Source organism: Caloenas nicobarica, chromosome 5 (genome assembly GCF_036013445.1).
Source record: "Caloenas nicobarica isolate bCalNic1 chromosome 5, bCalNic1.hap1, whole genome shotgun sequence".
NCBI lineage: Eukaryota > Metazoa > Chordata > Aves > Columbiformes > Columbidae > Caloenas > Caloenas nicobarica.
In genome coordinates this window covers 15,097,398-15,118,328 of record NC_088249.1, presented here as the reverse complement: position 1 = coordinate 15,118,328, position 20,931 = coordinate 15,097,398, and the positions used below count along the sequence as shown (strand labels likewise).

The following is a 20,931-nucleotide window of genomic DNA, read 5'->3' as shown; positions in this document are numbered from 1 at the left end:
TTACCAGTGTGTAAAATTGAATCTATGCAACTGCTTTTGCCCCATAGTAATTCATAGCTGATTATCTCTTAGTGACCTTTGGAATAGTGTGAGGAACTGGATACAACCCAAAAGGGTTGAACTCCAAAGGAATGTGTCCAGACTAGGTAAATGATAAAGAATACAAAATCTTATCTGTGAATTTGCATTGGGAAAACTGCCTCCTTCATGACAGTGAGTATGTGAGCAAACTTCACTGGCAGCAATTAATTCCTTATGAAACCACCCTCTAGGAAATTACTTTGTATACCTAGATCTTTTAAACCCAAAATAAAAACAGCCCCTTTTATTCAGAAAGCGTGCTGGTGTTGGACAGTGCATCACTGTATCTAAAAATGCTTGCATGGAGTTCCTCTTCTGCATTTCCCTATGTGGAGGCTTTCATGGCTCTGATTTTACTACCTCAAACAGCTTTGTACATGCTGAGTTAGAAAAACCAAACAGGCAAATAGCAGACATTAAGTAAATGAGCATTCAGTGTGTTAGCCGAACAACATAAAGCTGCCCACACACCACACCTAAACAACAACGGAGAGGTTAGAGTGGCTGCAAGCAGCATGGAGGGGTGGAAGAGCTGCTGAAAAGCAGCAGCTCTCGCTCTCTTCCCCTGGAAGAAAGGAGTATATTTTTAGAAGCAGTTGGCTCAGCCTCTAAACCAAACCACAAGTACTTGTCAGTGAATATACAGCATTTTCAGACATTTCCTGTGAAGAGCCGAATAGCAAACGAGAGGACCTGCACGACATCTTCAGGGCAACAGAGAAGCATTTACAATGCTACAGGGCAGCTGCTCTCTCTTAGTAGTGTAACACACCCACTTACTCATGCTCACAACCGATGACAAACAAGTATAGCACAAGATATTAAGATGTTTCCCTTTATGCTTGCTTGGGTACAGCAGTGTAAAATTGTTATTCAAATAATGAGTCACGTGGCAGTCTTGGGGTGGGAGGAACAGCATTTGTTGGCAGAGTGACATTTATGTGCAGCATACCAGTGACATATGTCTTTAGCATGATAGGTTTCAACACTGAGGCTTGTCCTTTGTGGTATTGTTGTTTTATAGCTACTAGAAGTTGCACATTGCTTGACAGAAAGTTTCCGTGGGTGGTGGTAGTAGTTGCTACAGAAGAACTCTCTCCTCAGTACATGAGGAATGAAGAGCCACCAACTCTATGTGCTAATGACCACACAGTGTATCTTCAGGAGCACTAGGGCAAGGATCCCATCAGCAAACCAGGTGAACTTCCTGCCCTGTATTCATGCGGAGATCATCCAGACTTGACTTGGTATTTCACATTCTCCCTGCTGCATATTTTGGAATTTACCGCTTGTCTAATTAGGCTCCACATCCCGGGTGCAGACCGGCTGCCTCTGCAGGGAAGTGGGACCCTCTGCTACAGCATCAGTTCTGACGCCTCTGGCCCAAATGCTCTCCCATAGTTAAGCATTTGCTATTCGCCTGAGTTCCAACTCATACGCAGACATGGATATTTTAACTCTCCAAGGACACTTGACATTTAAGCACAGATCCTACAAGACAGATTCCGAATGAATGGATTTTTTTTGTTTTGGGGGCCAGTATGCATCCACATCAACATAAGTGTGATGCTTGGTACCCCTTACGCATTAGCTTTTAAATTTGGGATTTCATCTCGGACTGGAAGTCAGCAAATATCACAGAAGACTGCAGTCAAATGGAGTTTGCACAATAATACAGAAAGTGTTAATAACATCCATTAAATTAACTGTAGCAAACCAAGCCCTTTGCACACATATATCCTTCTGATAAGCTTTCAGCACATAAGATATTTAAACCTAGACTTACTACTCCAAATATCACTCCCAGAACTGTATTAAGCATATGCAATTAGGAACAGAGAAACTTTGTTTGATGTTTTTCATGAGGTGCAAGATACTGCCAAAGAAGCCTCAGATCTCTGCAGCTTCTGCAATGGACAGAAGCAACCCTAACAGCCAAAAGAACGTGGGACCCAGGTTAGCAGACAAAACTGACACAAGTCCATTGAATTCAAGGAGAGTTAAGCCAGAATAAACCAGCTGAGACACTGTTCCATTTATTTATGAGCAAAACAGACTGTTTGCACCACACACACTAGACATCAGGATTCGTCACACAAACACCACTTGCTTGAATCACACCATGTAATTTGGAACATATGCTCTAAAGGAACAGTTGTCACTGATGATACTGGAGTCCTCCAGCACTATCAAAACATTTGTAAGTAACATTCAACTTCCATATTGATATCAAACAATTTTTATCTCAAGAGCAAAGCAGCAACTCTCCTGAGCATCATTTTTTCTTCTGCCTATTTTCTTTGTAGGTTCTCGCAGGATCTGCTCTGGTTTGTTTTCACTCTGGTGCCTACACATCTTTAACAGTCTGAAAGCACTCAGAAAGCTTTTATTTTCTCCCTAAATATAAGAAGAAACACTCAGTGTCCCAAACAATACACTTAGGAGTGTTAAAAACTGATAAAAGGAGTAGACTCAAACTTTGGAGACAGTATCACTTAAGATAAGTGAACACAAAAACAATAGGAAAGATTGTTGTACACTTAACTACATTGGTGCAGTTTTCCTGATGCATCGGCAGTAGTAAAGTCTTTGTATTTGCTTTATTAAAAGGACGGGTTTATTACACTGCTGCTGTATAGAAAAAACAAGACTATGAGTACCAATATAATTATTTTGTTTTAAAAAATACTCTTCAAGCAAAAGTGTGAACCAGAGAACAACTGAACACAGACCAAGTCAGAGGCACAGATGGGGTAGGAGCAGAACCCCAGGCCATGACTCTCCTTGTCCCAAGGAGCATTTTCACTCGCAGGCTATGAAGTCCCACACTATTTGCTCTCTGTGCCCCTCATTCCCTGGGGTGACTTGAGGGGTTTTTAATGCAAATTGTCTGTAATATTTAGGCATCAGCAAGGTTAGCAGCTAGGCAGGAAATGCAAAATATAGACAAGTCAGAAACTAACTAGAACAAAAGATAACATTTACTCTGTTTCTTTGAGAAATCTCCCCAGCTTTCAGCTACTTCCTTCTTAGTGTATTTTAAAGTGCACCATTCTGCATAGCTCTCTTTTCCCAAGTCTTTACAGTCCTCACTGGCCTATTTAAGTTAGAAAGATAAGTTAACATGGAAATACAAGAAGGCTGCAAACTGGAGGAAGGTGAGAAAAGAGGGAGGTGATGGAGGGGAGATAATTCTTTCTCCACTTGTGAATAGAAATAAAGAAGCTTCCTCATATGACGTGTCTCCCTCCAGATGAGAGGAGACAGAGGGATCGCTGAGGCTTGTGTGGTTTGGAGCGCTGCACTTAGAGAGCACACGCCACTTGTGAACCCCGTGCAAGCCTACCAATGACAGGAAAGACAGTCTAAAACTCAAATTCATTATAGCTGACAGACTAAAACCAGAAACCATTTCTTACCTGTACATCTTCATGTTATTCAACTGATTAATTAATATTGAAGTGAATTAAAGACCATAGACTTGGCATCCATGGTAAACTGGTGTAGGAATAAAGACAAGTCCAAACGTCTCCCAACACTTTGAAATGAAAGATATTATGTTTTGCATGTGTTTTATATTCTATTGAAATAGGGGGGAAAAAAAGAAAAACAAAAGACAACAAACCCAACAAAACACCTCATCCACTTTTTTTTTAAATAAATCTATGAAAATTAATTAGGTTTATGAATAATTCTACGTATAATCTGCATTTTAAATATTTTTAATACAGCAGCTGAATAAGCTTCAGGTTTTAAGCATTTATTGATATATGCTGTGAACTCTCTGTGGACCCAAAAAGGTTTACTGACTGTATTACAGTAGCACCCACAGAACTCCAACTGCAGGCAGGCACAGTCTAACGAGTCTGAATACACCTAGAAAAAAAGCCTAGATGGTCTGGAACAGCAACAACCTAATTATGCGAGAAAGTGGATGAGGACAGGGTTACGTTGACTTCTACATTTTGAAAGTGTGGAGGGAGCAGCAGCAAAACGGAAGGTTATACATTTACGAGTGTGCAGTGCTAACTGTGGTAACCCGGAGCAGCGTCCCCACTGAGATCACCAGGAGACAAGCCAGGGGAAGCCAAGGCCCACTGAAAATCAGGATCTGAAGACAAATCTCCTGTGTCCAACTCCAGTAGATTGGGTTTTTTCCTTACTCCTCTCCACATACTTTTAAATTTTTTTTTAACGTTACAGAAGAAGCCAGAAGCTGGTTTATAAAGATGTTCTCTGGAGTCCTCTGGATAGATAGAAAAGACAACTGTTGAAATATAACATTACATATACTTTCTACTATTAAAATTAATCACATGTGACTACATGTGGCTCTCCTTGCTTCCTTTCACACCACAAATGCAGTTTTGCTATTCTGATTTTTCCCAGAGACTCAGTCTTCTGGAACTACACTTTCACCTGTACTAGTCTCCCTGCTTCCAAATAGGTCAGCTTTGTAAAACAATTTATTTGTTTGCATCAAGTCTTTTAAGGGATGGGAAACATACGCTATGCAAAACAAATCTTGTATGCCAGTGTTTGAAAGACTATAAAGCTAATGACTTCTCCTAGAACTACTTTTCTCCTTCCATGGCGCATGAACCATAAATCATTCACCACAGCACGAAACTGCAGCAGAGCGCAGATCAACTTCCTCCAGCGGAGCATCTCAAACTGAAGTACAGTGACAGAGACCAGCTGCCAGGATGTGCCTTTGTCTCCTCATGCCTCCCAGGACTGGCAGCAACTGAAATCTTGCATCTGAACAAATCTCTGGACAAAGACCAAAAGGGCTGCTGATGGGGAAGGGAGTCGAAGGATGATTCAGAGGGATCTGTGCCCCACTGTCACAAGAAAAGTGATTGTTCTAAAGCTCAGAGCTTTTTCTCAGAGCACGGCAACATTGCAACCTCAACCACTGAATTGCAAGAAATTAACTTAAAGGTAAGCAGCATTAAAATTAGAGAGACCTGCCATGTGATTGTTTTAATGCAAATTCAGGAAAGGTGCATACCCTTGTATTTGTGGAGAAGCTACTTATTCTGTGAAAGAACTGCTTGCCCTCTGAAAGTGCACGGTTAGTAACCACCACCAAACCAACCTGTATGTTTGTGTCATGTGGTGATGAGCATTAAAAACACTGCTTGTGAACAGTCAAAATCAAGACAATCACAGTATCTATATGGGGCATTTGGCAGTGCGCTCTCAATCAGTTCACCTGTTCTTGAAACAGTCCATTTTTTAAGAAATACAGGTTTTCATACTTCAAAAAAGGAAAGAAAAAACACTTTAGAATATAACCCCCCCTCAAACTTCCCTCATCTTTATATTGATATTTCTAGGTTTACAAGTGGTTGTGCTTTTGTTGTTGTTGTTTGTTTAAGTAAGCAAATTGTAGACAACTAAAAACTCGAGTTTCTGGCCACCCCTCTAAGAATTTGTATTTTTACCTCCCACAAGAGATAATTTTGAGCCTGTTCTGGAGCTTTTAGTTCATATATTACAAATGCAAGTATGCCAACACACAATCCTCCTCTCACATTCAAAGTTTTTGTTAGTACTTTGGGTCTATTAATAATTTTCTTCACACTAGATAAACTTCTCTGAAAACCAAGTGATTGAAAATATTCCTACCACATTCACGGACACTTTTTCAGAGAGCTTAACATATAGGAGCTCACAATTTACCTGCGACATCAATATCTGTGGTTAGCAGACAGGGATTTAACACACCACAAGTTCAAATAAACCATTGATTTCAGAAATCCAGTTTAAGACACTTAACTTTTCACAATAGTTTCAGCAGTACTTTGTATTTTCCAACATCATATGCTCTCTGCTTTATTGATTCTAATTCCAGCTGACTTTTCCAAGTCAGCCTCCAAACTACAACAGCATGAACACTCAAAACACCAACAGCGAGCACTGTTGAGAACTGTGCTTTAAACAGTTTTCCAGGTTTCCCTCCATAGTAGAGATTGAAATATGACCCATCTAAGGAGGGCATATTAAAGGCTTTGATATTGTCCTTCTGCAAGCAGCCTTCCTTTGTTTGAACCTCAGGGCACACCAAGAAAACCAATGCCTAGCATTAAATATGCAGGGTTGCTATGGAAAAAGATGTCATGTCACAACAAAAATCTTGGTTTGACCTCCCATACATGTTTTTGAAAGTTTTCCAGCCTAAATCTAGCATTTGAGTAGCTGACTTTGCAACTTAAGGAATATTCCTTTAATATGCTTACTTCCTTAGAAGACAATCAGAATTATTTTGGTTGGAAGAGACCCTCAAGATCATTGAATCCAACTGGAACTTAACTCTGGCACTAAACCATGTCCCTAAACCCCTCATCTACGTGTCTTTCAAACACCTCCAGCGATGGTGACTCAACCACTTCCCTGGGCAGCCTGTTCCAATGCTTCACAACCCTTTCTGTGAGGAAATTTTTCCTAATATCCAATCTGAACCTCCCTTGGTGCAACAAAACCTCAACAAAAACAAGTTCACCCTGATCCTTGCACAAACCATCTTGGATCAGAATGAAACTCTGGTAACTTACACAAGGAGTGACCTTACATAAGTTACCCAGAACTCCTTTGTTCATTTTATCCAGCACTACTCTCAGAGTTTCTGCTCTCTGTATCACCAGACCTAGTTGCTACAGCTTTAGCCATGTTCCTAGTCAGTCCAATTCTTCTCCCCTCCATACTGCAGTGTCCCTCATTACGTGGTTAAACATCTGGTCTGAGAATCTCCCCACTCTGAATGGAGAGAGACGGACTGGAATGGGCTTGGAATGAAGACACTGTCTCATCCCTCTCTAGGAGCAACCAGCGTAGCTGTAGCTATCTGCATCAGATGAGACATACAGTTCCCCCGAGTCCCACCTTCCCACACCTTTGTATACCCTCTCCTTACTTTCAGTACAAAACCAGACTCTAGCCCAGCCCACAAAAATTCAGAAATACAGGAACAATATCACACATTGGGGAAAAAAACCCCAACAAACTTTTAGCACTATTTAGTTTGTACATATACAAACAAGAGTCTGCAGAACCTCATACCACAGCCGAAGATGGACAGATTTCCATGCACATTCCTGTCAAAGGTCAGTTCTCAGCAAAGCTTCAAGCCATCAAATTCCGCACCCCAGCTATCTTCTGAGAGGCATCGCACTTCACATCTGCCTCATCTAAATGCAAGTTCTCTGTAGCAGAGCATAAACCATTGCACAACTCCTGTGGGAAATTTTAGTAAAAAACCCCCTCCAATTGGCATAAAAACCGGAAAGCTTCAATCCATATTAAAAAAAGCGAGATGCAGGTCGTTTTATTCTGCACAATACTTTACACAATAGTAGGACTAGGAATATCTTTTTAAAAGAAATATCACTGACTGCAATGATTAATTTTAGTTCAGTTACTGAAGCTCTTCTTCATCCCCACTTTAACATACCACTTCTGCACTTGCACGAGCACATGGTGTATAACTGAGAACTACCCTTAACATTTTTACAGTAACGAGAGCTTGTTTATACTACCTCCAATAAAAAATTACATTGATAACACTAGCAACTGAAGACTAATGTTTTAATAAAAAGCTTCCAGGCTCCTCAGAATTACTTTAATACAGATTTGTCAAGCTAAGATTAAGCAACAGCAATTCACGTGATTTAGGGTCACAGCATTGGCTAGACTATAGTTCCTTTTCAAAGGAATATTATGAGAACTTAAACATGCATTAAAATGTGCACACACATTCCTAGAAAAAAAGGAAAGACTAAAGGGTGTGTGATGAAATAAAATCTTTATTGAAATATTGTAGTTCCAAGTTTAAAAATACTAAGATTTACAAAAACCTTACCATTAAGATTCTCCACAACAATTCCATCTACTTTACAAATTCACTGATAGGTGCAAAACTCTAATTTTCACTTGGAAAAATATCTCACACAGTTGAAACCCATGTGTGATGACACATGCTTGGTACTATCTGTCTTCTGCCACATAGAAGATCAAATGGCCAATGCTGTTTATTACAGTTGAGGCAGGTTTTTGTAACATGAGATGCACTTCTCAATATGAGACATAAAAAATACCTTACTGTATATTTTTCTTTATACAGAGGAGATAAGGGAATTAAAAACTGCTGAACAAGAACAGATGTAATTGCTCTCAGAGGCAACAAACATGCTGTTACTACGGCCTGGCATTTTAGTGAGGTGTGTAACTTGGGGATCAGCCCCCTAAGAGACACGAAGCACTTGCTAACCGGTGATTTTCTTGCCTCAATGCAGCTGCACTTTCTTAAAACAAGCTAAGCCAACAAAAGCACTCCTGTCATTGTAGCTATACAGGGTATGCCAGTAGAACTTAACTGGGGCACAAGACTCTCTCTTACGGGCAGAGAGTTCTCTCACAGTTATGAAAGACCAGAATACATTTCTAGAAAATAAGTAAATTACAATTTCTACAAATGTAGATCACGTAGATCACCCATCAGTTAAACCAACTTAGGTCACTTCACACATATTCTTTGCCTCTGTCATTTATGAAATGGACAGCTGTATTTCAAGGCTAATGCAAACACCCTGTTGGGAATACACTATAAATCCATAAATACTGTTTAATTACCCATCTGGTTCAGAAACAAACTTGCTTATAGGTCTCTGGGTTAGATCCAAACCAGGAAGTTAGATACAGTTCAGAGTCCAAAGATTTTGGTTTCCCATGGGACCAGAGTTCCTATGCCGGTAAAACCCCCATAGCGCTTCCACATTTCTGTTGCTTGTTGCACAACTTTTTCAAAGTAGCGTATCTTCAAAATAAGCAGGAACTTTTTACAGATGTTTCTTCAGCAGTCACAATTTAGGCATCCCACACAAATTTTAACTGTGCAGTCCAGAACTGCAGGTGCATTTTAAGCATTCTTAATGCTTTCAAAACTGAGGATATGTTGGTGCTGCCAGATGTGGACTGGATGGTGTGCTGAAATTATTTACCTGGCATGCAGAACAGCTGGAGCTCATGCCATCCCACTAAAATGCTTAAAGAGAGAATAAAACTGCCTAAGTAGAGCACAATTGTTAAGGCACAATAAGAGACTTCATTTCCAGGCACTATCACAAGTCAGAAAGACACACAGATATCTGACTTGGACACGAAGAGGTGTCCTATTCTGATAAGCTGAAATGAGACTTTTCTTCTCATCTTTCTCACCAGTTAATTTAGACCTCTCCTTTTTCTTTTTAAAAACAAACAAAAAACTTTTCGCTGAGAGTATTATATGTCTACTTAGATGCACTAAGAACCTTAAACACCAGTTCATAACTAGTAACTCTGTTCAGCAGCAGAATGCCTGGAAGTAACCTATTTTGTGTCTAACTGTGAGGGTTTAAGCCCGGCAGTTGGAATATCAGCACTTCTATTACTATTTTCAAAATGAGGTGAAAATAAGTCTTCTAACAGGAACATCAGCAAAATGCCAGGAATCTTAGGGGAGTCCCATTAACATTTCTTCTGAACAGGTGATTTAAATCATTATCTGAAAAAAACAAGAAGTTTCACTTAGACTGATGGAAGACTGGACCAGGTAACAAATAGTTACCTCTCTGTTTCTAGAGTGTACATAGCCTAATTGTTCTAAGTCTTATCAGCAGGGGAAAGTGTTTATCTATTAGAGTACTGCATATTTCATAATCCAAAAGCATTTGACAATACTCAATATTTTATTACAAGAATTTTGTTAAGCTTAGTATTATCTCACAGGCCAATCTCACAAAACTACAGTAACTAGAAATTCAGGTACTTTTCTTTAACCCAGTACACAGATCACAGGTCAGCTTTTTAACATTTATAGCAGTTTCTTAGTGTTCAGCAGATGTTACTCTATTTGCTAAACAATATCAGACTGCAAAATTGCTCTTACTGTTGATAGATCAATAATGACATGGGATAAGTCATTATCTCCGTGGCAACAGAATTGTGGCTGTTAGAGGAATATTGCGCATGTTGCTGCTGCGACTCGGCCAGGCATGCCTCGGCTTCCTCACACAGGTGCTCTCTCTGCAAGCCTGGTATGCCCAGAGTACTGACAACCAAGGGCACCTCTTGGACTACAGAGGATGGACCTTGAACTGTGGTTACATCATTCCAGAAGGAGCATAACCTGACAAGGGTTTATTAGACATCAGTCTGATGTTCTTATTTCACTTTTTATTTTTTATTAATCACCTCCTTGGAGAAATAGCTAGAATAAAATTCAGGAATTGTTTCCTTTTTTTTTTTCCATATTGCACAACCTTGCACCATGTTAACTACAACATATAAACCACAGAAAGCAGTAACTTTTCTGTGTCTTGATCAGCATGACCATGCCTGTCTTCTGACGTTCTGCTGAAAACAAAACACACTGACACATGAAATGCAGAGTGTTCATCAACAATACATGAACTTTGCCTTTAGATTCATAACAGAAAGTATTTCTTCATACATACATATATTTTCAAACACTTTTAAAAATCTTCATAAGCTATTCATATGGGATGAGAAACTGCAAGTTTGCCACAATTCCTTTTGTAATTTGTTCTAATTAAATTTAAATAAAAGGCAACAGAAGCGATGCCTGAAGGTGGTTTCATAGAAAATGAAAAATGAGTTGTCATTTAAGCATCAACTGGATTCCATAAAAATCCAGAACTAGAAAACAGTCTTCTGAACACAGAATACAAGCTGGTCTTGTTAGTAAAGCTCTCACACGAGCAGAATTGGGTGGAAAAAAATTCTTTTCCTTACAAATGCAAGTAATACAAGTGACCATTAATATACCAGAAGTCCAGATGCCAGAGCTGCAATGTAAATTAATACTCAGAAATACACTTTGATTTGTTATTTGTGAAAGACTGTGGTTTATTACAGACAAAAACTTTTCAACACTTTCTTCTACTTACTGGATGGACCTTGCTGCTGTAGGAAATCTCCACACTCTGCCCCAAGTTCTTGGAAAGAATCCGCATCTGCTTGGGAATTCAAATGAAGTTGGCTGCACATGCAGAGGTTTCCAGGGCACATTCTAAATTCAGTGCTCCTCTGGCTGATGCTGGGCAGTTCTGCACGCTTTCTAGCACCAACTGAAACAACCATTTTGCAAAAGCAGCTAACCACCCCAGTCTTGCTCCCGTCTCTCCACTTTGCTGCCACTTCCGCCAGCTGTTCCAGCAACAGGCCAAGCTGCGTAAAGTTACCGATTACCCAGCTCTCCTCTCCTAGTACTGAGGAAAACCACGCAAAGTGCTGTTTTCTCAGTGACATACACCGCCTGCTTCATCCCATTAAAAAACAACCAGAACTGAGCAAGTGAATGCAGAGAGGCCACTAGACGCAGGCAAAGGTACCGGGGAGCCAGACCCACCCAGCACTGCTCACACGACACCTCCGCCGCCGCCTGCCGTGACTGAAGGCACCGCCTCGCCGGCGCTGCTCTTTCGGGGACGCGCACGTTTGTACGCGCTTCACCCGGCCCAGGCAGCCGGTACCCGGTACCCCCCGCCCCGCCCCAGCCCCCTTCTCCCCGGGTCTCATCCAGCCGTTAAACGCCGTCATGACGCCCGGCTCTACCGCAGCCCGCACCACCGAAAGGCCGGGGAAGAAAATCCAAACCCCATCCCCGGCCCCACCGCGGAACACACCGGCTCCGCGGAGCCCCCGGGCCCCGCCGCACGCCAGGCTCGAAGGGAGCAGCTGAGTACAGCGGCGGCCGCCCCACGGGTCTCTCTGCCGCGCTGCCCTCTCTTCCCTCCGCGCCGCTCGGCCTGCGGCCCGGCCGCGCCGCGGGGCCGGTGGTGAGGACAGCGGGGACGGGCCGGGGCGGAGCGGCGGAGCCTGAGGCGCGCCGGGCCCCACCGCCACGAGTGCCGCCATCACCCGGAACCGGAAGGAGCTACACGCTAATCACACCTCCCGGGGCTTCCCGAGCAAAACAGCGCACCGGGGAAACCGGACCAATCGCGTCCGCGGAGTGGGCGGGGATTAACCAAATCATATTAGATTGATAGGAGCTTCTGCCAATGTAGCTGCAGCGGTGGAATTCCCTCCACAAATAGGAAAGCAAGATATCCTCAGGGTTGCTGGGTGGGACAAAGCTCCTTGTTTCTTCACGCTACTGGCTGTTGGTGTTGATTGGCGGGTGGTTGGTCCTACGTAGAGGAGACGCTGCCCCACGACCTTTCCTGCTCCCCGCCAATAAGCGGTCGGCGCTAGCTCGGGGCCGGCGGAGCGCGGCGGGGCCCGGCAGTGGGCGCGGGCGGGCGGTCGGGGCAGCATGAGCGCGGCGCTGCGCGCGGCCTGGCGGGTGGGAGCCGCCGCCGCGCGGGGCCGGGCCGGGCGGGCGCTGAGCCAGGCGGCCTCCGAGAGCGGCGGGGCCGAGGGCGGCGGCGGCTCGGGGTCACGGGAGGCGGTGGAGCGGCTGGTGCGGGCGCACCCGGTGGTGGTGTTCATGAAGGGCAGCCCGGAGCAGCCGCTCTGCGGCTTCAGCAACGCCGTCGTGCAGATCCTGCGCCTGCACGGCGTGGAGGACTACCGCGCCCACGACGTCCTGCAGGACCCCGACCTCCGCCAAGGTCAGCAGCGGGCCGGGGCTGGGGCCGGGCGCGGCGGCTGCCGGGGGTCACCTTTGGGTGCCGCCTCCCGCGGCACCGGGGCTCGCACACAGCCCGAGCCGGTCCCGGCTTCCGTGCGCGGAACGCCGCTGCTGCGGGCAGAGCGGAGCCCCCAGGGACCGGTTTCCCCGTGGGACAGGCCCTCGGGAGGCTCCGGCCTGTGTGGCCCTGCGGGGGTCGGGGTCGCCCTGAGGCCCCAGCGCTCCCCGGGCAGCCGCGCCCGCCCTGGCCTCGCTCGGTTCGCTCTTCGCTCGGTTCGCTCGCATGGGATGTTTGGCTGGTTGATCTGCGCTGCGAGCGGGCTGCATCCCGGGCTTGGGGGCTGTGGGATTCCAGGCCTGTCGCAGATGTGCTGTTGGGGTTGCTTTGCCTGCACATCCCCCTTTGGTTTCTGTAACACTTGTCCAAGAGTGTCTTAGTTATCTGTAGAATGCAATTATGCTGATGGGATGACTCTTAGGGATCGGGCTTTTTGTGCCGCGCTGCCTTGCCTGAGTAATAGATACTAAACTCTGTTAAAAGTTGCACCAGGGAAGGTTTAGATTGGATATTAGGAAAAAATTCTTCACAGAAAGGGTTTCTGGGCGTTGGAACAGGCTGCCCGGGAAAGTGGTGGAGTCACCATCCCTGGAGGCGTGTAAAAGGCGTTTAGACAAGGTTCTTAGGGACATGGTTTAGTGCTAGAGTTAGGTTACGTTATAGTTGGACTTGGTGATCCTGAGGGTCTCTTCCAACTGAAGTGGTTCTAAAAGCCCCCTAAAATGCTTAATTAGTCAGATTTTTTTTATTCCCTGTGAACAGTATGGTGAATTCAGCTTCATGAATGGCTTGGACATACACCACTGTATTCCCTCCTGGCACTGCCTGTCGGGGTTCTTTTGATAAAGCACAAAATTATGCTAGTCATTTGCATGAGAATATTTAGTAGTCATTTCACCATTACTGCTCCAGTGGTAGGAGCTATTCTATATGTTTTTTTGGTAATTGTAGAAGGCAAGTACTGTGTTCTTGTAATGCTTTTCTTCTTCCTTACCCTCTTCAATATGCATAGCTGACTTAAAACTTTCTCAAATAACCACATAAAACATTAAAACAAAAAAAAAAAGATAAAAGTGTGTAGCAATTAGTCTTGCAGGTGCATGGCATTAACAGTTCTTGTCCAGAATGCACTAAAATATGCTTTAAATCCACATGCTGGCATGTATTGGGTGCCTTCCTTCCCCTGTGTTTTTGGTATCATCTAATTCAGTTTTTCATTAGCTTTTAGCCAAAAGGCTGATTTTTTTTAAAAAAAAAAATTTATTTATTTTTTCTAATCCTTGCTTGCTTTTCAGTTCACAGGTATGATAGTTAGTGTGCAGTAAAAACTTTAAACTGGGATTTGGGTATGATGACATTTTTTGTTAATGAATGCTGGTTTTGTTCAGGTAAATCTACTGCCTTTGGCAGGTAGAGCAGATCATTGTAGTTTTCTAAACTGTATGTACCTTTTTTTTCACATTTTTATTTACATTTTCTAAACTTTATTAAACTGATGGTTTACTAGAACAAACTCATAAACTAGAAAGGATGAAACAAACCCTTGAGATCAAACCATCAGCATTTCACTTTTGGCTGAGAGGGCTTTTGTGAGCCCTTGAACAGGCAATGCATTTGTCATTTACAATCTCTGGGGACTTGACCATGTGAATATCTAGCATTTTCTTCCTGTGTAACAGGGACATCTCCTCTCTGAGCACAGCAAATGTTTCCTCCACATGAACTCTGGCTTGTGCTAGGTGATCTAAGAGGTTATTGCCCTCCTGGCTACCTGAGCTTTACATTAAAAGTGGTTTGAGCCAGACTGTTTAGCTGGTTGCAGTAACAGTGTATGCTTGCACAATGTCATGCTGGTACTCTGGTGCTTAAAGAAGTTGTTGTATTCCCTTCCATGCACTGACTTGTGCATTTGTCCGACTGCATGGAGAGCCAGCTCAACTTCTTAACTGATCAGTGAGCATGCGAGTTGAACTAGCTTGTACTGAGAGCTGAGCGCCGGAGCCAGCACCAGGGATGGAGCCTTGATGTGAAGAGCTGGGTAACAATACACTGCTGCTTTCAAGGCTGTCGTGTTGCTTCAGCTGTATTACCTGCTGCACCCTAAAAATCCAGTATGTGCCTGCTTCTGTGGGCAGCAGTCTCTGACGAAGGAGAGGGCAGCGCTGCTGGAAGCTGTAGCTCTGTAAGTTGCCAGGTGTGGTTCAGTGGGGGCTGCCTGAAGCCCTCTGTGTCTCCTGGAGCTGCCCTTGGGTGCCAAAAAGCTAATATGCAACATGTGACGCTTTCCTAAGCCCACTGTGAATGTAATCCGTACTGCATGCATGTGGTGTTAGTGAGGGGATGCTGAACCTTTAGCTGTGAAAATATCTAATAGCTCCAGTTCAGCTAAAGATTGATCTGCATGGAGATTACTATATATGAGCTGGTCACCAGCTTTGTATTCAGATGCAGAGAACTTAAATATTTGCATATATGTAACCTTATACCATTTGTAGTAGGGGCTGGCTGTTTGCAGAGATGCTGGTTCAGGCATGTTTGAAGTGCTGGCTCAATTCTTTCCTGAATCTGTTGAAACATCTTGTTTTCAGATTGTTACAGTTTAACTGCTGAAACTTGCTTTGTGCTGAAATGTGTCAAGCTGTAAAACCAAACAACTCCCCTCCTTGCCTTTTCACCTAAAAGCACTCAGACCTGTGAAACTGAATATTTGTTGCTACTTCATGTGATCTATGTAAACTTTAGCTGAGGATCTGCTTCCCTGGCACAGATCCTTTGTTATTAAAGCCGGTTTAAGAGACCTCAGCACTCTCTCCTGCACGGTGGTTCCACGGCTATCCACATTTCTCCAAGTTGGATGTGCCATAAGTGATCCTACTCTCAGCTGAGGGACAGTGTTAGGCTGGTTTAGATCGCTAAGGTGGCAGAGAAGCTTGGGATTACATACTGGAAAAGTGGTGGTTTGAACTGTTGTGGTGGTTCACCCTCAGCTTACTGTCCTTGTTGCTGTATGTTTTACTTAAGCCTGGGATGCTGCCAAGAGGGTGGTCTTGATCCTTCATCCCACCCTTGGGCTGGCTTTCCCTCAATCACGCTTGTGCCAGTACTAATGATCTCCATGAAAATGTGTTGCTTTTCTGGAAAAAGTATGGTGGGAGTGAGACTGGTTGCTTGAGTTGGTGTTTTGATGTGGCACGTCATTTGTTAGTGCTAATGCTGGCGAGAGAGGCTGAGAATTGGAGTCGGGTACATGGGGTGGGAGGGCTCTATGTACCCCCACCAGTAGCACTTTTGGCTGGTTCTGTTTTCACAGTCACCTCAAAGTGTGCTAGCTCAGCTGTCAAACTTCAAACCTCATCTGTGGAGTGCGATTTTTTGCAAAGCAAATTGCATCAAAACAGAAGCTGCAGCCTCTGAAGTGCAGGGGGAAGGGAGCCCCTTGGGGTGTCTGTGCTGCTGAAGGATTCATCCCAAAAGCACATCCCGAGGGCAGCAGGCATAGACCAGGCTGACTTGCTTTAATGCTACCGGAATAGCCAGGAGCTGGTTAGCGGGCCAGGAGGTGGGCGGTTTGGGGTCTGGTTGAGCCCCAGCACGTGGCTGTTTAAAGCAGCTTGTCCCACACATGAGCCACAGCACACAGAGCAGCTAAGCTCAACGGCATTCATATTTTTATCTGAAATTGGATAGATCCTTAAAAGCACTATTGGTGCTTGTATGTATGGGCAGTTGGGTCCTTGAAGAAAACATTTCTGTAAAAGATAAATGGATGTAAATATTATCCTGGAATGCCTATTAGCAGTAAATTTATTATGCAGAGCCCTTGGTTCTCAATTCATGTTAGCATTACAATATCCTAACAAAAACAAATCCGATTTCGAATCTGCAGTGGCTCCTTTGAGTAGGGTTATCCTTAAACATGCTTTAATGTTGGGACTCAGTTTTTCATTGCAACTATTATGGGCTAAAAGATTTTTATAACAGTTTGAACACTTCTGAGTGCTGAAAGGTTAAGGAGTGTTTAAGAAAAGTACTGCTAAACACAAGCTGACATCAAAGCTTATAATTTCTGCTAACTGTATCTAAACAATTGAGAGAGGTTTTAATGAGATACTAGGGAAGAAGTGACAAGTGGTGTTGCTGGAGATTAAGTGATGTGATTGTGGATTCCTTTTGCCCTTGATTTATATGCTAAACTTGCTATTTTAGACTTTGGAAGCATTAGGTGTCCCTTGCACAAAGTCTTAAGTAAAAATCTAGCTGATGTTGTGCTTCATAGTTAGGAGCACTTTGTCACTTTTTTTTTTTTTTCCTCTAGATTATTTTAGTGGATTTTTAAAACACACTGGTATTTGACTAAGGGGAATTATTAGCTCTTTTTCATTAAAATCGTAATACTGTCGCATATTTATGCATTTACACATACTTATTAAAAAAGAAACAGTTTTAAGTTCCAATAAGTTAAGCATAATTTGCTAATATGGTTATTTTTTTCTCTGAAATATTTTGGGTTTTACTTCTGCAGTCTTTAGAGGTTAAAATGTTTTTGAAGGGGAAAGCAAATTCCCCTGTGTCTTCTGCTGTTCAGGCCTAATATTTGCTGTTAGTGCTTTGGCAGCTTGTGCTAAAGCTGGTGCTTTTTTGTTTGGAGGGTTGACTAGCAAGGTGAATGGGCTCTCTGTTTATAGGCTTAATTTTGCTGTGTGGGCTTCCTGCCTTTGGTAGAAAACCAGCAGGCATTGCATATTGAAAAATTTTTAAAATGTTGAATTTAAAACTTGGTATCTAAGCAAATGCTGGTGGACTTGGTATTAGACCACACGGACATAGAATTTAACTATTTCCTCTGCTACAGAAATAATGGCTTTGTTTGAAGCATTGTTTATGAAGTGGCAAATTACTTCTAATGAGTCTTTATGTTTTTTTTTCATGATGTCTTTAAGGGCAAGTTGAGATTTGATTTACACCAACTGATCAGTTAATATTTTTGGATGTTCCTACATTTGTCTTCTATGAAGTATAGTTTTAAATTCTGTACTTCACAATTGCGACTGGAGCTCTGTTTTGTTTAGTGAGTACTTACAAGAGACTTCAGCCTTTGCCCCTCCCGTGGGCTGTAAGGTCTGGCAATGAAAGATAAAGCAGTTTGAAATTCGTAAGTCTTCTAAAGGGGTGAGCATATCTTGCAATTGAAGTTGCAGTAGTAGGTATAACTGTATGAATTCAGTAAGAAAATAAAATATTTTAAATGTCCTTTCGGGAAATATAAAGGATAACTGAATGTAAACAGTTCTCAATGTGTTTCAAGACTTCCAATTTCTTTAATTGATTGAAAAATATTTGCTTCTTTCCTGGGAGGGAAAAGAGATGCTCCCTTTTTCCAGCTCCTGTTTGAAGTCAGTGTAGGAGCCAACTCCATATCTTTCAACCCACATCTCTGAGTTGGAATTAGAACCAAACCTAACTTTAACATAGTTTTTCTGATAACGCTTCTGTTGTATAGATACATTTTTGCCTCAAGGGGAAAGAAGTGAAAATACCAGTAGTTCTCTCAGGCTGAAGTGATGTATTCTGTTGAAAAACCCATTCTATTTGGAGAGGATGAGGAAAACTTTTATTTCTTTTTTTTTTCTTATGCAGGAATAAAAAACTACTCCAACTGGCCTACCATCCCACAAGTATACCTCAACGGTGAATTCGTTGGTGGCTGTGACATACTCCTCCAGATGCATCAGAATGGAGATCTTGTAGAAGAGCTGAAGAAGTTAGGAATCCGTTCAGCACTTTTGGATGCAGAAAAAGACCAAGACAAGAAGTAAAATGAGCAAAAAAGATGCTGTGAGAAGAATAAATCAAATCTTCAATAAGAACTTGTTACCAGTAAAGCCTTACGTACTTCAGCTCAAAGAAGGCATCTTTTTGAACTGACACTAAGATTTATCTGTGAATGTTTGTTAGCTCATGGTAAATGTAGTGATCTTGGTATGTCGATTTACAGATATTGTGAAAATTTGAGTATAACCACTGCATCGTAAAGCAGACATTTGTGGAAACAGTGTTTAAAAAAAAAAAGTTCACTTCAGAAAGCATTCGCTTCTTGATTGAGGTGGGAGTAAACCAAAAGAACTAATAATATTTTTATGTATTTTGAGGCTGTGTTTCTCTGTTCTTTGCTACACAAATCTGTGCAAACAGTGTTTGCATTCCCTTGCTCCTCTTCAAAAAGTGTTAAGCAACAGTGCATCAGTTTTGCTGTGTAACTCCTGGTGATAAGACTTCCTGAGAGCCTGTAAAACTTCTGTGATCACATATGATGTAGGAGAAAAATAATCTTCAAACAATTTACAAGTAAAAGATTATATGAGAGTGCATGAAATATACTTTTATTCCAAAGGGTAAAAATAAACAGACTTTTACAAATAAATGTATAATGGTCGTTATTACTTTATAACATTATGATTTGTGCCTAAAGATTTTATAAAACCTTTTCTACCTCTTGCAAAGCAGCTTTCCCTCCCTGCCAATATACTCTGTGTGTTGCAGTTCTGTGTCAGTGCTAAAATGTGGTAATTGTTTTAGGCTTCAGTATTCTAGCTTGAAATAGTATGGGAGAATACTTCAGTTACTACTGTAATCTTGTATTATTTACTAGTTACTAAGTTATCCTTTTATATTTGTTGTATATCCAAGTATTTTCTCCTGGCTACTGTGAAGAATATGGTTTTCAAACACGGGATTAACATTAAATGTTTCATGTAGATGAGGTTCTTAGGGACATTGTTTAGAGGTAGACTTGACAGTGGTAGGTTAATGGTTGGACTCGATCTTAAAGGTCTTTTCCAACCAAAACAATTTTATGATTCTGTGTAGGTGAGTGCAGCAGAGAGGCTACTGAATAGATAAATATTTCTTTGTGGAAAGTCCCTGAAGTCTTCAATACCTATTTAACCACATTGCCCTACATTATAACAAATCATATTAACCAGTGGAGCTTCAGCTGTACAGCAATACTGCTAAGGTTAAAAGCTAACCAAGCTGTTCCTAAATGCAGTTTAATTTTATTATTGTAAACCAGTTTGCATGTGAATTAGGCAAATGGTTGGAAATAAACTGTATTTTATGTTGATTGCTGACAGTAGTTCCTCTTTATTTTAAATTACTATTCTAATGAAACTGATACTACTTCTGATTTGAAACCTAAAATGTTTTCCACTGCACAGGATGGAAAATGTGTTTTAGAGAAAGGAAAAAGTATGAATGGTCAATGGAAGGGTAAGTTGGGACTGGAACTTGTAGACAAGAGAGATTTGATGCAAGTTCCAGTTCTAAATCTCTCCTGTCCACTTGTGCAAGCTGTCCAGTGGAGAAACTATACTGGTACATTCTTCACAGAATTTGCCAAGTTGGTTATGGTGAGCTTACTGTATAGTTTTAATGCAGTCGGCATCACCAGAATTGATAAACCCGGTGTGTGTGTTCTCTGTGTTCTCACTTGTTCACAACAGCTGCCCAGTACCGGTGGAGGTGACCGAACGACCACTGGGTGTGAGTTGCTCTGGGAGGCACTCACCTCTAGATATGAGTGCAAGATTTGTGTGTTCACAGACCGCATCGCATTCATGAAATGCAAAGCTTTAGGTGGTGCTGAGCATGTCAGTGCTACCTCTCTTTGAATCCAAATTAAATAAGCTTTCTTATGGCTAATGTTTTCACAAGTAGTTTTTGCCATTCTAAATGTAGAATGATATTTAGAAAAATAAATGAATTTCAAAAGTCTTTGGTTATTCGTGTCAAAAGACCTATTGAATTGGATGTACACAGTGAGCAAAGAGTAAGATAACTTGAAAATGAAATTACTTTCTGCTTCAATGTTTAACTCTTCGTCTGCCTACTAAATGAATCTATTAAAAAACCAAAACCCCAAATCTGCTGTTTCATAGAGCTCTATTTATTCTTCTGCAAGAGCTGAATGTTTTTCAGTACTATCTGCTAGTAATTTAACATAAAGGTAACTTTAGCAGCTGGGTCTTCTCAATTTGGCAGAATTTTTCTCCCAGCATGAGTTCCTGCTTTTACTGAAACTATGAATAGTTCTACTTTCTTACTCCTTTACTCTTTAGTTTTTAATTGTTTGGTTAAATTTTTGCGTAACATTTAT

General features: G+C 42.1%; 1 protein-coding gene, 1 long non-coding RNA gene and 1 other non-coding gene across 3 annotated transcripts; 1 reads left to right on the top strand and 2 right to left on the bottom strand.

The window, feature by feature from the left end:
- Positions 1-7,910: 7,910 nt before the first annotated feature.
- LOC135989538 (uncharacterized) lies at positions 7,911-11,976 on the bottom strand. Its single transcript, XR_010606321.1, has 3 exons — positions 11,769-11,976; positions 11,031-11,210; positions 7,911-9,625 (listed from the first exon to the last, which is right to left on the bottom strand). It is a non-coding gene; the product is annotated as an uncharacterized LOC135989538 (long non-coding RNA).
- LOC135989958 (small Cajal body-specific RNA 13) lies at positions 9,933-10,205 on the bottom strand. The gene has a single exon (XR_010606350.1). It is a non-coding gene; the product is annotated as a small Cajal body-specific RNA 13 (non-coding RNA).
- A 376-nt stretch (positions 11,977-12,352) lies between the features above and the next one.
- Positions 12,353-19,899, top strand: GLRX5 (glutaredoxin 5). Its single transcript, XM_065636017.1, has 2 exons — positions 12,353-12,698; positions 18,414-19,899. The coding sequence occupies exons 1-2, from the start codon at positions 12,401-12,403 to the stop codon at positions 18,590-18,592; spliced, it is 477 nt and encodes a 158-aa protein (XP_065492089.1). The 5' UTR covers positions 12,353-12,400; the 3' UTR covers positions 18,593-19,899.
- The last annotated feature ends 1,032 nt before the right edge of the window (positions 19,900-20,931 follow it).

Coding starts and splice junctions, on each gene's coding strand:
- GLRX5 (XM_065636017.1), top strand. CDS start 12,401: ATGAGCGCGGCGCTGCGCGCGGCCTGGCGGGTGGGAGCCGCCGCCGCG. Junction 12,699..18,413: donor GGACCCCGACCTCCGCCAAG/GTCAGCAGCGGG, acceptor TTTCTTATGCAG/GAATAAAAAACTACTCCAAC.